This window comes from Canis lupus, chromosome 28, assembly GCF_003254725.2.
Source record: "Canis lupus dingo isolate Sandy chromosome 28, ASM325472v2, whole genome shotgun sequence".
Classification (NCBI taxonomy): domain Eukaryota; kingdom Metazoa; phylum Chordata; class Mammalia; order Carnivora; family Canidae; genus Canis; species Canis lupus.
The window spans coordinates 6,513,096-6,531,797 of NC_064270.1; the positions used below are offsets into that span (position 1 = coordinate 6,513,096).

The 18,702-nt window shown below is 35.5% G+C and overlaps 1 protein-coding gene across 1 annotated transcript in view; it reads left to right on the plus strand.

Annotated features, from left to right (window-relative positions):
• Positions 1-18,702, plus strand: part of BTAF1 (B-TFIID TATA-box binding protein associated factor 1) — a 95,517-nt gene that overhangs the window by 19,368 nt on the left and 57,447 nt on the right. The window contains exons 3-12 of the mRNA XM_025466503.3: positions 1,508-1,622; positions 3,225-3,371; positions 8,263-8,426; positions 11,451-11,587; positions 14,229-14,358; positions 14,633-14,701; positions 16,161-16,250; positions 16,908-17,003; positions 17,101-17,277; positions 18,095-18,235. Coding sequence (XP_025322288.1) covers positions 1,508-1,622; positions 3,225-3,371; positions 8,263-8,426; positions 11,451-11,587; positions 14,229-14,358; positions 14,633-14,701; positions 16,161-16,250; positions 16,908-17,003; positions 17,101-17,277; positions 18,095-18,235 — 1,266 coding nt within the window. The remainder of the gene's footprint in view (positions 1-1,507; positions 1,623-3,224; positions 3,372-8,262; positions 8,427-11,450; positions 11,588-14,228; positions 14,359-14,632; positions 14,702-16,160; positions 16,251-16,907; positions 17,004-17,100; positions 17,278-18,094; positions 18,236-18,702) is intronic.

Below are 18,702 nucleotides of genomic sequence, written 5' to 3' on the forward strand. Positions count from 1 at the left end.
TGGCCTTTGATGAATAATGCTGCTATTAAAATTCATGTACAAGTTTTTGTATGGGTGTATGTTCTTCTATTCTGTGTATAGAATTGCTGGATCATATAATAACTATGTTTAATTTTATGAAGAGCTAGGAGACTGTTTTCCAAACTGGCTCCGTTTTTTTATACTCCTGTTAGTGGTGTATGAGAGAGCTGATTTTTCTACATCCTTGCTGATGCTTGTTATTAACTGACTTTTATCATTTCCATACTAGTGAATGTGAAGTGATATGTCACTGTAGTTTTGACTTGCATTTTCCTGGTGATTAGTGATGTTGAACATCTTTTCATGTGTGAATTGACCTTTGGTATATCTTTTTGAGAACTGTCTCTTTAGATCCTTTGCTCATTTCTTCTTTTGAGGAGGGGGCAAAGGGAGAGGAAGGGAGAATCTTTTTTTTTTTTTTAAAGATTTTATTTATTTATTCATGAGAGACACCGAGAGAGAGAGGCAGAGACACAGGCAGAGAGAGAAGTAGGCTCCATTCAGGGAGCCTGACATGGGACTCGATCCCAGGTCTCCAGGATCAGGCCCTGGGCCAAAGGAGGCACTAAACTGCTGAGCCCCCTGGGCTGTCTGTCAGCTGGGATTTTTATAGGAATTTTGTTGAATCAGTAGATCAATTTAGGGAGTATTATTGCCTTAACAATTTTAAATCTTTAGATCCAAGAACATGAGGTATCTTTCTGTTTCTGTTTTTTTTTTTGTTTGTTTGTTTGTTTTATTAGCAGTAGAGAGAGAGCAAGCATGAATTTGGGGCACAGGGAGAGGGAGAAGCAGGCTACCCACTTAGCAGGGAGTCCGAGTGGGGCTTGATCCCAGGACCCTGGGATCAGGACCTCAGCTGAAGGCATATATTTAACTGATTGAGCCGCCAAGGTGCTCCAAGGTATCTTTCTGTTTGTTTAGATCTTATTTCATTTCTTTCAGTGGTATTTTGAATTTTTTCTAGTTTTCAGTGTATGAGTCTTATGCTTTAAGTTTATTTTTAAGTATTTTAAACTTTTCTATTATAAATGCGATTTAAAAAATTTTATTTTCAAATTGTTTATTGAAAGTATGTAGCAGAACAGTTGATTTTTGTATCCTGATCTTATATCTTCCAATCCTGCTAAACTCATTTATTTTTTTTTTCTGCTAGTTTTTACAACTTAACTCTTTGCATTAAGTAATGGGACTTAATGAAAATACACATTTTGTTTTTTACTATATTAAAAGGTAGGTTATTTTTTAAATGCATTTAACTATTTTTTAACTAAAAGTTTTCTGTTTCCTTTTTTTTTAAGATGTGATATTTCCTGTGAATGATAGAATCTTATAAATGATGTAATTTCAAGATTTTTTATATAAATTTATATATAAAGCCCAAGGGCTGATAAATTAAGAACAAGTAAATTTGTATTTCTCTGTTCTGGTTACTTTGAACAAATGATATTTTTGGTATAACTGTTTTGTCCTATGATTTTTTAAGGTGTTGATATATTTAAGGAGTACAAATTGGGATACTCGAATTGCAGCAGGACAAGCTGTTGAAGCTATAGTGAAAAACGTACCTGAGTGGAATCCAGTACCAAGAACCAAACAAGGTGCTTTTAAGTGGTAAAAGTAGTTTGCAGTAAAATCTACCTATAGAATTAACTATACTGCACATTTTATATTTCAATAATTTAATGATAATTATAATCTAAAAATTGTATTTTAAATTTTAATGATTAGATAATACAATTTAAAGGCTTAATTTTCAGGTGTAGCTTTGTCAGGAAATGACAATAAGGTGATTTTCACCATGCTTTTAAAAGACTACTAAACTATGTTTTTGTGTATGTTTTTTTTAAATTATTAACTGTACAGTATGCTTGATATAAAGAGATTATTGCTTCCCTCAAGGAATTTATGTCCTAAAAACAGAAACTAAATCAGTGCAATGTAAATATTTGAAGCAGTGCTTTTTTTCTTGTTGCTGGGAGAATTAGTGTAATTATTTTCTGATTTAAGCACAATTATGTATAGCTATTTGGCGGGGCCTTTAGTTTTTAATGTGACCTTTAGATGTCTTTGAGTGGAAATTATTTTTCTGACTGCTTGCAACAATATTTAAAAATGATTGTATGCTTTTAAAAATTTATAAATGTATACATCTCAATTAAGTGAAAATTTAACTTGGTGGTGCAATTTGATTTCATTTTCAAGTCACTTTGATGACATCACTTTTATTATGCATTTTATTTTAGCTTGTCTAATATTTTGCTTTAATTATATGGCATCTTTTATGCTAAGTGACTGTATTAATTTGTCCTCTCTCATCAAATGAAACATAACCAGAAAAAAGTTATAACTTGTTTTAGTAAAGAGCTTTTTCTTTTTCAGCTTATTTTCCCTGCTTATTTTGGTATATAGAGATATTAGAACTCATATTCTTTTTATAAAACACTATATTAGTTACACCAGCATTAAGGTTTATGGTAAGGTTGCTTGTTATCACTGGAAAATTAAAGCAATTATACTTTAGTTTAATAAATGAATTATATGCAAGTGCCAGCTAAATAAACTGTTAAGTCAGTGAACAGTTACAATATATTTAAAAATTTTTAATGGCAGAACCTTTTTTTTTTTTTTTTTTTTTTGACGAAAGAAAGCATTTTGCAGAGGATTTTAGGCCTTAGATAAATATGTAATTTTAGCAGTTTATCAGTTTATAATTTGCTCATATTATGAGGAGTCCTATTGAATGAATAATTGCTTTGTGTCATAGATATTCCTCAGGTATAGGGACAAATGATGCTTGTTGGCTTATATTTGAATATGTTCTGTGAAAATATTTGTTTTCCAAGTTAGCACTGTAGTGTACTCAGGCTGTTATTTTGGTATTTTTAAACAGTTAATGGAGACAATATGATATTTAACATATATATTGCCATATGGGATGCATTTCTTTATATAATAATGTGCTTTTGTAGTGAAAAACAGCTATACATACACCAACTGATGTTCTGATAGTTTGTAGAAGGGGAGCCACCAACTAAATAGTTTATTCATAAATAAGAGCTGATCATAAATCACAATAGCTTTTCTATTTCTGCTGCCTTTTACTTAAAATGTTACATACACAACCACCCCAAGTGGTGCTATTTTCTTTCATTCTACCCTTTGTTTTTGTGATCAAATTAAATATTTTCAACCTCATTTAGAATCTACTTCAGAAAGTGCTATGGAAGATTCACCTTCTACAGATCGATTGAATTTTGACAGATTTGATATATGTAGATTGTTACAACATGGGGCATCACTTTTGGGATCTGCTGGTGCAGAATTTGAAGTACAAGATGAAAAATCAGGTATGTAGTAGTCCTGTAGAAGAAAGTCTGAAATGTGTGTGTTTAATTTATCACTTGATATGCTACATATCAGTCATGCAAAGTCTTATTAATAGATGTTACAAAATGTAAATTGAAGTTTGTGGTTGGGAAAGAGGAGGCATTGTAGGTAGAGAAGATAACCAAAAGTACTTGGTCTAGGGTACCCTGGGTGGCTCAGTGGTTTAGCGCCTGCCTTCAGCCCAGGGCGTGATTGTGGAGACCGAGGATTGAGTCCTGCATCAGGCTTCCTGCATGGAGCCTGCTTCTCCCTCTGCCTGTATCTCTGCCTCTCTCTCATGAATAAATAAAAATTTAAAAATAAATGAATAAATAAATGTATTGAGCATTAATGAACGAAGACCTGTGTGTTAACATTAGTTAACTAATAACTAACATTATTAGTTTCAGGGGTAGAATTTAGTGATTCATGTTACCTGGTGCTCATTACATCAAGTACCCTCCTTAATGCCTGTCACCCAATTACCTCATCCCACAAATCCACCTCCCTTCCAGCAATCTTCAGTTTGTTTCCTAGAGTTAAGAATTTCTTCTGGTTTGCCTCCTTCTCTGTTTTTATCTCATTTTTCCTTCCTTTCCCCTATGTTCATCCTGTTTTGTTTCTTTAATTACACTTAGTATAATACCCTCTGGTTCCATCCATGTTGTTGTAAACAGCAAGATTTCATTCTTTTTGATGGCTGAGTGATATTCCATTACACATACACAACCATACCTCCTTTATTCAACTGTTGGTGGATATCTGGATTCTTTCCATAGTTTGTCTATTGTGAACATTGCTGCTATAATAAACATTAGAGTGCAGGTACCCCTTAGAATCACTGTGTTTATATTCTTTAGGCAAATACATAGTAGTGCAATTGCTGGTCATAGGATAGCTCTATTTTTAAGTTTTTGAGGAACCTCCAGACTGTTTTTCAGAGTGGCTGTACCAGCTTGCATTCCCACCAGCAGTATGAGTGTTCCCCTTTCTCCACGCTTTACCAACATCTGTCATTTCCTGACTTGTTAATTTTAGCCATTCTGATTGGTGTCAGGTGGTATCTCATTGTGGGTTTTTTTTTTTTTTTTTAATTTTATTTATTTATTCATGAGAGACACACAGAGAGGCAGACAAAGGCAGAGGGGGAAGCAGGATCCATGCAGGGAGTCTGATGTGGGACTCGATAAGACTCCAGGATCACACCCTGAGCCAAGGCAGATGCTTTAGCCGCTAATCCACCCACGCATCCCTCATTGTGGTTTTGATTTGTATTTCCCTGATGCTGAATGATGTTGAGCATTTTTTCATGTGTCTGTTAGCCATTTGTATGTTTTCTTTTTTTTTTTTTTAATTTTTATTTATTTATGATAGTCACACAGAGAGAGAGAGAGAGGCAGAGACACAGGCAGAGGGAGAAGCAGGCTCCATGCACCGGGAGCCCGACGTGGGATTCGATCCCGGGTCTCCAGGATCGCACCCTGGGCCAAAGGCAGGCGCCAAATCGCTGCGCCACCCAGGGATCCCATTTGTATGTTTTCTTTGGAGAAATATCTGTTCACGTCTTCTGCCCGTTTCTGGACTGGATTATTTGGTTTTGGGGTGTTGAGTTTGATAAGTTCTTTATAGACTAGGCCTTTATCTGATCAGACATTTGCAAATATCTTCTCCTATTCTGTAGGTTGTCTTTGGGTTTTGTCGACTGTTTCCTTTGCTGTGCAAAAGCTTTTTATCTTGAAGTCCCAGTAGTTCATTTTTGTCTATGTTTCCCTCACCTTTGGAGACGTGTCTAGCAAGAAGTTCCTGTGGCTGAAATCAGAGAGGTTGCTGCCTGTGTTCTCTAAGATTCTGATGGATTCCTGTCTCACATTTAGGTCTTTCATCCATTTTGAGTTTCTTTTTGTGTATGGTGTAAGAAAGTGGTCCAGTTTAATTCTTTTGCATGTGGCTGTCCAATTTTCCCAACACCATTTGTGTCTTTTTTTTTTTTTTCCCAACACCATTTGTTGAAGAGACTTTTTTTCCATTGGATATTCTTTCTTGCTTTGTTGATGATTAGTTGACCTTAGAGTTGAGAGTCCATTTCTGGGTTCTGTATTCTGTTCCATTGTTCTTTGTGTCTGTTTCTGTGCTAAGAATGTACTGTTTGAATGATTACAGCTTTGTAATACAGCTTGAAGTCTAGGACATTGTATTTCAAAGAACAAAACTCCACAAGTGACTCTGATATGTAACTAGGATTGGGAACCCCAATTTTTGGGCAACTTAGATTTTAATGCTGATAAGTCTCAGTATACTGAACAGTGGTCATTTAAAATTCTCTAATTAGATTTTCTTTACATGTCTGCTTATCTGTGTTTGTTTTCTCATATATGAAGGACACATGCAGATTTAGTATAGGTGCTAGTTTGATTTTCCTTTGCATTTGTTCAGGTTATTTTCTCCAGTAGGAATGAGAGGACTGATTTTGGGTTCTGTGTAAGTGTCATGGACTTGTGATCCAGCATTCTTCACTTTTGGCTGCCTATGGTTTTTCCCTCAAGGTAGAACAGTCTTAAATTAAAAAAAAAAAAAAAAAAAAAAACTATTGAGATATAATTCACATACCATAAAATTCACCCATTTTTAAAGTGTACATTTCAGGGGCAGCCCCGGTGGCGCAGCAGTTTAGCGCCACCTGCAGCCCAGGGCGTGATCCTGGAGACCCTGGATCGAGTCCCACATCAGGCTCTCTGGATGGAGCCTGCTTCTCCCTCTGCCTGTGTCTCTATGAATAAATAAATAAAATCTTTTAAAAAAAAGTGTACATTTCAGTGGTGCTTAATATATTCACACATATATGCCGTCAATTTTAGAGTATTTTCCTTATCTCAAGAAGAAACCCTAAATCCTTTATCTATCAACCTCCTACTCCCTACTTCCTTCCGTCCCCTTCTAGGCCTTAAGCATCTTTCTGTCTCTGCCAGTTCTGGACAGTTCTTATGAATGGAATCATATAATTAATGTGGTCTTTTGTAACTGGCTTCTTAGCAGAATGTTTCTAAGGTTTATCCATCCTGTAGTATATATCAGTACTTATTTCATTTTGTTTTCCTAAATAGTTTTTATTACTGTTACCAGATGTATCAGTTTTTTAATTATGGTAGAATACAGATAACATAAGATTTACATTTTAACTATTTTTAAGCGTATATTTCAGTAATATTAAGTACATTTACATTGTTGTGAGCCAATCTCCAGAACTCTCTTCATGTTGCAAAACTGAAACTTTATACACTAGTCCCCCTTATCCACAAAGGACATATTTCAAGACCCCCAGTGGTTGCCTGAAACTGTAAGTAGTACCAAGCCATATGTATTCTGTTTTTTCCTATACATACAGAACTATGATAAAGTTTAATTTATAAATTAGGCACAGTGAGAGATTGACAACAATAAAATAGTACTATTATAATAATGCATTTTTTAAAAAATATTTATTTATTCATGAGAGACACAGAGAGAGAGGCAGAGACACACAAGGAGAAACAGGCTCCATGCAGGAAGCCCAATGTGGGACTTGATCCCAGGACTCCAGGATCACGCCCTGGGCCAAAGGCAGGTGCCAAACTGCTGCGCTACTCAGGGATCCCCATAATAATGTACTTTAATAAAAGTTATATAAATCTCTCTTGAAATATTTTACTGTAATGTACTTACCCTTCTTGTGATGATGTGAGATGGTAAAATGCCTAAGTAATGTGAATGACCTAGGCAATGTGATGTAGCGTTAGGCTACGATTGACCTTCTGACAATATGTCAGGAACAAGATCATCTGCCTCTGGGCTACACTTGAACCTCAGAAAGTGAAACCATGGATGAGTGGGGGTTAAACAATTCCCGTTCTTCCCTCCCTCCAGCCCCTAGTAACCACCATTCTACTTTCTGTTTTTGTGAGTTTGACTATCCTAAGTACTTCATATAAGTAGAGTCATAACAGTATTTGTCCTTTTGTGATTGGCTTGTTTTGCTTAAGATAATCTCCTCAGGGTTCATATATGTCATAGCATGTATCAGAATTTCCTTCCTTTTTAAGGCTGAATAATATTCCAATGTGTGTTTATGCCACATTTTGTTTATTCATTCACCCATCTGTGGATATTTGGGTTGCTTCTACATTTTGGTATTGTAAATAATGCTGCTGTGAACATGGGTATACAAATATCTATTTGAATTCCTGCTTTTGGTTCTTTTGGTTATATACCCAGAAGAGAATTACTGGATCACGTTGTATTTTAATTTTTAATTTTTTTAGGAACTGCCGAACTGTTTTAATAGTGGGCATACCATTTTACATTCACAAAAATTTCTAGTTTTTCCACATCCTTGCTGTGTTGGGGGGCCCATAGGTGGCTATTAAATTAACATGCAGATTATGACCTGCTGAATGAGAATGCTCAAACTACCCAGATGGAATTGGCACGTAGCCCCTCAACGTCAAGTTCCCATTTTGCAAAAGTGAAAACCCCAGATTGTTTTGATGGAAGGCACAATTTCAATTCACTCACACAAGGGAAATAAAATCACTTTGGGTGTGGAGCCTTCTTTAAAAATAAATAAGTTTATTTCCACAGGAATGGATCTCATTTTACATATATTTGATAATTCGTAGTAGGACAATGTGGGAATCTCAGTGAAAAGTCTTAGAGTGATTTGTTAGCTAGAACACTATTTTTAAATCATAGTTAGGACAGAGATAATGAATATGGTTGGTTTTATTGTCAGGAGGGGTGTTTTAATAGTTAAAATTAAAAAAAATTAATCAAGTTTGATCTTCATTTATTAGACTTCTTATCTGATTTGGAGGAAATCTATTTCTTTTCTGTGTAAAGGTGAAGTGGATCCTAAAGAGAGGATAGCACGCCAACGGAAACTATTACAGAAGAAACTTGGTCTTAATATGGGAGAAGCCATTGGAATGAGTACTGAAGAACTCTTCAATGATGAAGATTTGGATTATACCCCAACTTCGGCAGCCTTTCTAAACAAACAACCTGTAGGTAAAATCTTTGGTTGTTTGATTACAAGTAATAATACAGAGGTTTTGTTTCATTTTTCCATGTAATTGCAATTAAAAAAATACTATTCTTAATTCTGCTAATTCCTGCTTGTTCCACCGTAATTTAGTGTCTTCATAAATTGGATTTCTGATAACACATCCTAAAGAGACAGAAGTTCAGCCTATTGTAGACTCTGGATTGACAGATTAAAAAAAGCTGTGGTTGACCTTTTAGGAACCACTGCTACTGAGAGATCCTAGTTGCTTTTTCCTTTGTTCTTTAGTTAAAAAAAAAAAAATGTATTTGAGAGATTGGAAGATAATAAGGGCTAGTATAATGATACTAGAGATCTTTAGATCTATGATTTATTCTTTTGAGAAAGTAACAGACATGATAACAACACTTTCAAACAATACAAAAAGGTATACAATATGAAATAAAAGAAGTTTTAGATAATTGTTGGACACCCATGTCTCCATGCCCCATAAGCAACCCTTTATAAGTTACTTTACACAAGTATTTGTATCCTGTTAAGCCATATTTACATTTTCCCACTGCAAATAGCTGAATATGTAAGTATATATAGATTGATCATACATTTTTTAAACTTTTCTGCATATCCATTTAATTTTTTTTAATTGGAGATCATACATTTTTTTGATAGCTTGATAGTTCTGCTCTGTATTCCTTTCTTTTCTCTATTTTTCCAGTTCCCCTTGGATGCCTACATACTGCTGCTTTGTTTTGTTTTTGTTTTTATTTTTTTCCTGTTAATGTCCCAAACTGTTTAAGCTCCAGTAAAAGTTGTGGCTCTCTCCTCAGAAAAATTCACGTATAAGTGAAACATTACCATTCAGGGATTTGGTATTCTTTCCTCTTGCCCCTGCAGTATCTTTTAGCATTTCCTGGTCCTTGTTAAGAATTTCTGCTTTGTCCTGAAACGCTTATCTTCTCTCTCTTTTGGTCTTTTCCTTTGCCTTTTACGCTAGTTGTTTTCTAAACCATCAGAATTTGCAAACTCTTTTTTAGGGCTAAGGGAGTGTGTGTTGATGAATAGCTTTTGCAGACAAAATAATTGGAACATTCCAGAGGTAGATGATAATAACACCAGGAAGGAACAGAAAAAAATGGGATGCAAAGCATGAAGTAGAAATAAAAAAGAAAGAAGAAAATAGAATAAAGGAGAATAAAAATGTAGTAATGTGATTACAATGTGGTAATTGTGTATGGTATCTTAAGAAAAAAGGTGGGTCAGGTATATTAGAGAAAATGGGCTGTTGACAGAATAGTTGTTTGTCGGATGGGCAACAGTCAGTTTGAAGTTGGCAAGATCCAAGTTGAATTGGCCTTATATGTCATGGACCTTTGGGAAGAGTTGTTTAATGCTACTTGTTGCTGTAGTTTCATCACTATTTGTATTTATGCCAGTGTTCCCTGGACCAAGACTATAGTAGGGCATCAGTACTAGTGACCCTGATTGGTTGTCAAAGTGTGGATTTCAGTTGAATCTTAATCAGATGAGTGCAGAAAGGATTTTTAGGCTTGAGTTCAAAATATTTCTACCTCACAGACTTTATAATGTCTCCCAAGAATGAAAAAGACAGCAAAAACAGTAGACAGGGTAACCTGGGTGGTGCATTCAGTTGAGTGTCCACTCAGGTCATGATCTCAGGATTGTGAGATCAAGCCCAGGGTCGGGCTCTGAGCTCAGTGAGGAGTCTGCTAAGGTTTCTCTCTCCCTCTACTTCTGCCGTTCCCTGTGCACACACACACACACTCTCTCTCTCTTAAGTGAGTAAATACATCTTTAAAAAAACCCAAAATAAAGAAGCAGAAGCAAAAAACAGTAGAAAGTGACTGCTTAAGAGGGAAGGAGCATATAATTTGGGTTATGTTGACTATAGGATGCTGGATCACTTAATGGCTGTAAGTTTTAGTTTTTTCAACAGATGATGATTCTCAGTTTCTTTTACTGATAATTCTTTATTATAACTTTTGGGGTGGTATTATGGTTATTCATTGATACATATGTGTGTGTGTGCATACATATATATACATATACACACACATATATATAGGTTTTATTTTATTTTAAATCCAGTATCATTAACATACAGTGTTATATTAGTTTTGGGTGTATGATATATTGATTCAACAATTCTGTATATTACTCAGCTCATCAAGTAAGTGTACTCTTAATCTCCTTCACCTATTTCACCCATATCCCCACCTACCTCCCCTCTGGTAACCATCAGTTTGTTCTCTATAATTAAGAGTCTATTGGGGTGCCTGGGTGGCTCAGTTGGTTAAGTGTCTGCCTTTGGCTCAGGTCATGATCCCAGCGTCCAGGGATGGAGCCCCACATCAGGCTCCTTGCTCAGTTGGGAGTCTGCTTCTCCCTCTCCCTGCTCTTATGCTCTCTCTTGCTCTCTCACTCTCTCCTGTACCCCTCTCTCCCTCTCTTGTTCTCCATTTCTCCCTTTCCCTCTCAAAGTCTTTCTTTTTTTAAAGCCTGTTTTTGGTTTGTCTGTCTTGTTTTTCTTTGTTCATTTGTTTCTTAAATTCCACCTATAAGTGAAATCATATGGCATTTGTCTTTTTCTGATTTATTTTGCTTAGCATTATCATCTCTAAATCTATTATTGCCAATGGCAAGATTTCATTTTTTATGGCCGAGTAATATTCTGTTGTATCTCTGTACCACATCTTTATTACTGTGGTTAATTTGAGGTATCACCTTTTCAAAACCCTCTCTGTAGGTTATGATCATACATTTTTGTCACATCTGTGACAATAAAAGTTAAGAAACACACAAGCATCTGTTGGAAATTGGAAGAATATGGAAAAAGGAAGAAGAGATTGAAATTGTGGTAGAGCCATACAACAGAATAGCACAATGCTGTCAAAATATAGTTAATTTGGCTATAGTTAAATTCATAGACTTAGTCTTCTTCTGAGGCTATGACTATCGTTTATTTTAACTTCAAAAGTTCAAACTCAGCATTCTTTTATTCTTTTAGACTCTCCAGGCAGCTGAATTGATTGACTCAGAATTTCGAGCAGGAATGAGTAATAGACAAAAGAACAAAGCTAAAAGAATGGCCAAGTTATTTGCAAAACAGAGATCCAGGGATGCAGTGGAAACTAATGAGAAGAGGTAGTAATCTTTTTTTGCTTATTCATTTAAAATAGTGATGCTTTGTAGCTTAAATCTGTGTCTGCTTGATTTTTAAAAACATTTGCTGACTTTGTCTTTGGCTGTAGAGTACCTTTGGATTGTCTTGTCTATTGACAGAGATTATTTACTATTGGTGGGAACTAGGATAATTTACATATGCAGATTTTTTTGTTTGGATGGGGGCTGAAGCTCTTCCAAGGGAAGTACATTCCAAGTAGAGAGAACAAGTGTCAATGCCTTAATCATAGACTGTTCAAGAAACAGAAAGAAAGGCAGTACATCTAGGATAAGTAGAGAGAAGTGAGGGCAGTACAGAGTGAAGTCAGAGAGATGGTCTAAGGGCCGCAAGTTAAGAATATTACTTGAGTATAGAACTGTCGCAGTATTATATTACCTGTCTTCCAGCCTGGGGACTAAGCCAAATAACAGGTAATAATGCAGGTTTGTTTACCGAATCTTGTTGTAGGAAAAATTCTGGATATACCTACTGTCCTTTTTCTTAACGAATTAATAAAAGTGATATCTGTATATGGTTTGGAAAAGCACTCCTAAGAGTAGTTCAGAACAACCCTTCAGAAGCACTTTAAGGGATGTATTAAAATACAGATTTTCATACCCCACTCTGCTGTGTTGAATCAAGATCTTGGTCTAGACGTGTTTGAGTAAATGATATAACGCATGAGGACTTACAAAGGCTTTTTGCAAGTGACAGAACCTTTTGTTTCCATTCACATAAAACTAAAAAGTAAGTTTACAGCATTTATTTAAAGACTAGATACAAGGGGGGAATAAGGGCAGTCCTGGTGGCGCAGCAGTTTAGCGCCGCCTGCAGCCCAGGGTGTGATCCTGGAGTCTGTCAGGCTCTCTGTATGATGCCTGCATCTCCCTCTGCCTGTGTCTCTGCCTCTCTCTCTCTGTCTCTATGAATAAATAAATCTTAAAAAAAAAATCAAAGGGGGAATAAATAATAAACATCTATTTGGTGTAAATTTCTTTGGGGTTCTTTTTAGTATGAAATTTTTATTAAGCTTTATTAAACAGCAGGTTTTTTTTTTAAAAGAACAACTTACTAGGACTGCATATAGCAATCTGTGTCTTTTGGCTTTTTTCATATAAGCAGATTTCCCCAAATATTTGAATATTGAAATAGTAGATCTTACTTTTCAGAGTTCATGATTTATTCATTCTGCAAATATTTACTGAATAGCTTCTAAGTGCCAGATACTATTCTAGGCCCTCAGGATGCATTGGTGAATAAAATAGATTAAAATTCTGCCTTCATGAAGCTTATATTCTAGAGGAAAAAATGAAGAAGATAAGTAAGTAGGGGCACCTGCCTGGCTCAGTCGGTAGAGCATGCAACTCTGGGTCTTGGGGTTGTAAATTTGGTCCCATGTTGGGTAGAGATAACTTAAAAAAAAAAAAGAAGATAAGTAATATCATGTTAATGGTAAGGATTTAAAAAGACAAAGGAGATGAAACAAGGAAGTAACATGAAATGTTTTGTGGGGAGAGAGTTTGGAATTTTGGATAGCATAGTCAGGGAGGGATTCACAGAAGTGACTTTTCATTAAAGATTGGAAAGAAGTGAGGATGCTAGTCCTATGAATATTTGGAAAAGACATTACAAGTAGAGCCTGGAAAGAGAAACATGCCTAACAAGTTCATGGGCAGTATGGTGACCAACCAATGTGGCTAGATTGGAGAGAATTAGAGGAAGAATAATAGGGAGTGAATTAGGGGAATAATAATAAGGAATGAGATTAAGGAGGGTTAGATTTCTTTCATCACATTTACAAAAAATGGTTGGCCAAATCTAATTATTAAGATGGGGGAGGATATTTATGGAGAATAATCCTGTATATACCTTAACTCTGCTAATTGTGAATACTGAATAGTTTCATTTGCCTTCTCTTTTGTAATGTTTTATTACTATGCTAGCCTCAATATTTTTGTTCTAGTTATAAAGTAACATTTCCTCAAATTTTCTGGATACATTTTTCATTGGTCAGTTGTCTCTGTTTTTCAAAAGCTAGTAGGATTATAGTATGTTACTCAATATATTAGTTTCCTCCAGGGTACAAAAGCCTAGAAAAGTTATGCTGGGTCAGATTTAGGTTGTTAGACCAAGATCATTTAAAACAAAAAGGAGGGATCCCTGAGTGGCTCTAGTTTAGCACCGCCTTCAGTCTAGGGCTTGATCCTGGAGTCCCAGGATCGAGTCCCAAATCAGGCTCCCTGCATGGAGCCTGCTTCTTCCTCTATCTGTGCCTCTGCCTCTCTCTGTGTCTCTCATGAATGAATAAATAAAATCTTAAAAAAAAAAAAAAAAAAGGAGAAGAGCTGATTGTTGATAGGAAGTAAAAAAGACTTGTTAGATTTGAGATTCAGTTTGAAAGCAAGAATTCATGGATCTATTTTACATTCATCAGTAAGAGTAGGAGAGTATTTTTACCCAAAACTTTTTAAATGGTTAATCTTATTTGATACATGAAATTTAGGCAAACCATGTAAGTAGAATATGGCAAAACATTGGTTCAAATGATGGATTCTCTGACATTCATTGTGGTTCACATTATTTTTCATTCACTTTTTAAAATGGTGACTTTTATTTTTTTAGCAATGATAGCACTGATGGGGAACCAGAAGAAAAGAGAAGAAAAATAGCAAATGTTGTTATTAATCAGTCTGCAAATGATTCCAAAGTCTTGATTGATAATGTTCCAGAGAGTTCTTCCTTAATTGAAGAGGTACTATTAAAATGCCCTGAGGTGTCTTTTGAAATCATTTATAATTTTTTCATACTAATATGATAGTAGATAGTATTTAATAATCTGCCCATTGAGAGAAATTTTATTGTATCTTTACTTCATTAGTAAAAATTTTAATTATTTAAATTTTAATTAATTAAATTATTTAAAATTTTAAAGCTTATTACTATAGATTTACAAATATTAAATTACTTAAATTGTGAGCATAAATCGGAACTTTTGAATTAGTACTAATTCTGTTTTTCTTATTCAGACAAATGAATGGCCGTTAGAAAGCTTTTGTGAAGAACTTTGCAATGACCTTTTTAATCCCTCCTGGGAGGTAAGATTTCTTTATTCCAGCTTCTCTCAGCTCTATATTTTTTGTTTTTGTTTTTTCTAATGAAGGGAGCCATGTCAAACACAATCTGTTAGGGTCCCTATTCTTTCCCTGTATACCTCTCAGGATACTTACTGACCCAGGCACTTCATATCATTCACCTTCTAAGTAGAAAACTTGAGACTCATTTTCACCTTTCATATACTTTTTGGTCGTTATTTCTTTAGTGATCTGTTAATTTCTTTTCATTTTTTTTAGCTGTAGTATCTCTGGCATACCTCTTCCGAATAGTAAAAACTTCCTTTTTAAGTGGACAATTTTAGTGAAGAGCAGTAGTTTCCATCCCATCTTGTTAGTCTCAGAAATGTAAATCTTGATCAGATCCCAGTATATAAAAGAGATGAAAGTGAAATTCCTCTGAAGTTCAGGGTCGGTGGTCTCAAAGCATTCTGTCCTACGTTGGTTGGCTTCTGGGTGATTTAAAAAACAGTGCTCTGGAATACCTTTTAGGGGCATTTCTTCTCTTTGATGTCTTCTGTTTAAAAGTATTCAAGTCTTGAGTGCTTGGGTGGCTCAGTCAGTTAAACATCTGCCTTCAGCTCAGGTCATGAGTTCTGCATTGGGCTCCCTGCTCAGCGGGGAGTCTGCTTCTCTCTCTGCCCTTCCCCCCTGCTGTCTCTCTCAAATAAATACATAAAATAAAATCTTTAAAGTTATTCAAGTCTTACCGTAAATTGAATCTTAAGTGAGTGAATGCAGTGTCAGTGGCCCATTTGCTCCCTTCCAGATGATATTTCAGAAGGCCAGAGGGTGACAGTGAAGCACTAGTCACGAGACAGTTGAATTCTCTTCCTTTCACACTTACTCTGGTAGCTTTGGAACTTAGTTTTAATATATATATTTCTAAAATATTGATGTTGGGTCTATAGGAAACAACATATGATTCTTTCCTCTCTTTTGCTGAGGATAATGCTGAATGCAGGTAAAGGGTAGGGAAGTGACACCCATATAGATTAATATCTTAGAAGGATTTTAGAGGGACGCCTGAGTGGCTCAGCGGTTGGGCGCCTGCCTTTGGCTCAGGTCGTGATCCCTGGATCCGGGATCGAGTCCCGCGTCGGGCTCCCTGCGAGGAGCCTGCTTCTCCCTCTGCCTGTGTCTCTGCCTCTCCTCTCAATCTGTGTCTCTCATGAATAAATAAATAAATAAATCTTTAAAAAAAAATAAAGGGTTTTAGAATAATTGTTTTCTTAGCTTGATTTTAGAAAAATTCAATATAACCAAATCATGAAATTAATATACGTAATTTTTCTTGGATAGCAGAGGGATGACACATTCTCACTGTCATTTTGGTTTATTCTGATTTCTTAAAAATTTACTATCCCTTTTTCATATTGAAGAGAAGTTAAACTTAGTTTCTTAAGCATTTAGCCTCTGACAATTGCTTCTTGTTTGTTTTTAGGTTCGGCATGGTGCAGGCACTGGACTTAGGGAAATCCTTAAAGCTCATGGAAAAAGTGGTGGTAAAATGGGAGATAGCACTTTAGAAGAGGTATGTGTAGTAAAGGACCAGTTATCACTATATTTCAGTAGTTGAATTCTTTTCCCAAGCCAGGGAAGTTCCAGAGCTTGGGCCATGACATAGAAGTAATAAGTAGATAAATAATAAGAAATATGGAAAGCTGAATGTGAGGAAAAAAGTAAAAAGGTTGGGAAGAAGTCTGTTTACTAACATAGAAAGAATGAGCTCATGAGAAAGATATGTTCAGAAACACTAAGTAAGTAAAAAATAGAAGCAAGAGTACTTGAGCCAGGATATAATGGACTGGAAAGTAGAGTAAGAGGGACAGGGGGATAGTTTAGAGGTCATTAAGCAATATGACTGGTATAGCATGAGACACTGGTAGTAGGATAGATACATGACAGATATAATTGAAATCAGAGCAACTTTGAGTAGTTTCTTAATTTCTCTTGGAGTGCAAGTAACAGAATTGATGAATTTTAAAGATTTTGGTATGGTACATTTGAACCTAATTAATCAACAAACAAGATGTGGTTAATATTAGAGATAGTAATTGGACTATTCTATATTTTGGTTATTGTCCAGTCTGTCCCAATATTTAGTTTTGATTTTGGACCTAATGTTTCTTCAGCCGCCAATACAAAGTATGATCTTGATCTGTTAATTAAAAAATGATTGTTTTAACAGATGATTCAGCAGCATCAAGAGTGGTTGGAAGACTTAGTTATTAGACTTCTTTGTGTTTTTGCGTTAGACAGATTTGGAGACTTTGTTTCTGATGAAGTAAGTATCACCTAAGAGAGGCTTTGCCCAATCATATTTCAAATGTAACGGAATAAGTCTTTTGTAATTACGAGTTTTCTTCCTTTCTTGTTCATAGGTTGTAGCACCAGTTCGTGAAACTTGTGCTCAGACATTAGGTGTGGTGTTAAAACACATGAATGAAACAGGAGTTCATAAAACTGTGGATGTGCTGCTTAAATTACTTACACAAGAACAGTGGGAAGTTAGACATGGTGGTCTGCTAGGAATAAAGTATGCTTTGGCAGTTCGTCAGGTAAACACTTCAGTTTTTGAAGCATGTGTGGGAGAGTTATTCCCCCCTTAGTTTATTTTCATTAAGTATATGAAATGGCCCTGGATTCTTAGTGTTACAGATAAGCCAGCCTCTTTGAGGTAGTGTCATAGACCAAGGTGGTGCTAATAAGAATTTAAGTACAAATCAAAAGATGGTTCATTAGGTTTGAAAAACTGTTCCTGTTTCATAGCCAGACCAATTCTCAGAGAGGTTCCTAGTGTATGATCCTATGAGTAGCCCCTGTGGGGCCTCCTTTTGAGGAAACTGAAAGAATAGATTGGAGTTAGAAGCAGAAAGGGATGGCTTTTCCTGCCTTCTCTCACACCCGTTTTGATTGTCATTGGTGTTGAATAAGAGATACAAGTTGAGGTTCCGGCACCAGTGGTATATATGCGTGTGTGTTCAACACAGGGAGTTCATAGTCCTACTTGGAAAAATATTTTCTGATATTTTAAGCCATATTGAATAATAAAGTACTTGATACTGTTGTAGTCTTTTTCAAGTGGGATTAGTTACGCATAAGCTTCTGTTGATGTTATTTTTCTTTTTTGTTTATGTGATTCCTTTTTAATGAAGGTTGGGATTTATGGGGCACCTGGCTGGCTCAGTTGGAGAAGCATATGACTTGATCTCAGGGTTGTGAGTTGGAGCCCCACATTTAGTGTAGAGATTACTTAAAAGAATAAACCTAAAAAAATTATGATTTATGCTTTCATATGATAAATTTAATAAAAAATGTTTAAGTACAATAATTGTATTATGGAAGATTAATCTATTTTGATACACTGTTTTACAGGATGTAATTAATACTTTATTGCCTAAAGTTTTAACTAGAATAATTGAAGGACTTCAGGACCTTGATGATGATGTCAGAGCTGTTGCTGCAGCATCATTAGTACCTGTGGTAGAAAGCCTTGTGTATCTTCAGACACAGAAGGTAAATTAAATCTTTTCGCATTTTCTTCTATAGAGCTTGTTTATATTCACGGTGTAGAGTATTAGGAAAAACATTAAGTACTTTTTTCTCCTTCATCCTCCATTTTCTTTTTTCTTAAGATTTTATTTTTAAGTAATCTCTACATCCAGTGTGGGGCTCAAATTTACGGCCTTGAGATTGAGAGTTGTGTGCCCCACCAGCTGAGCCAGCCAGGCACCCCATCCTCCATTTTTCTTATGACAGATAGTCCTCTAATGTATGCAATTTCCGTTATATATTATCCTTGGAGGAGTGAATTTTGTCTATTAATTTTCTTCTCCTTCATGTAGAGAGTATATATAAGGAACTTCTTTGAGAAGAAAGCAACCGTTTTTTCTTTATTTTACTCCTTGTTTTTAGGCATATGGGATTTTTGTTTGTTTTGATTTTGGTTTTGGCTTTAGGTTTTTTAATCTGGTCTCATTTTT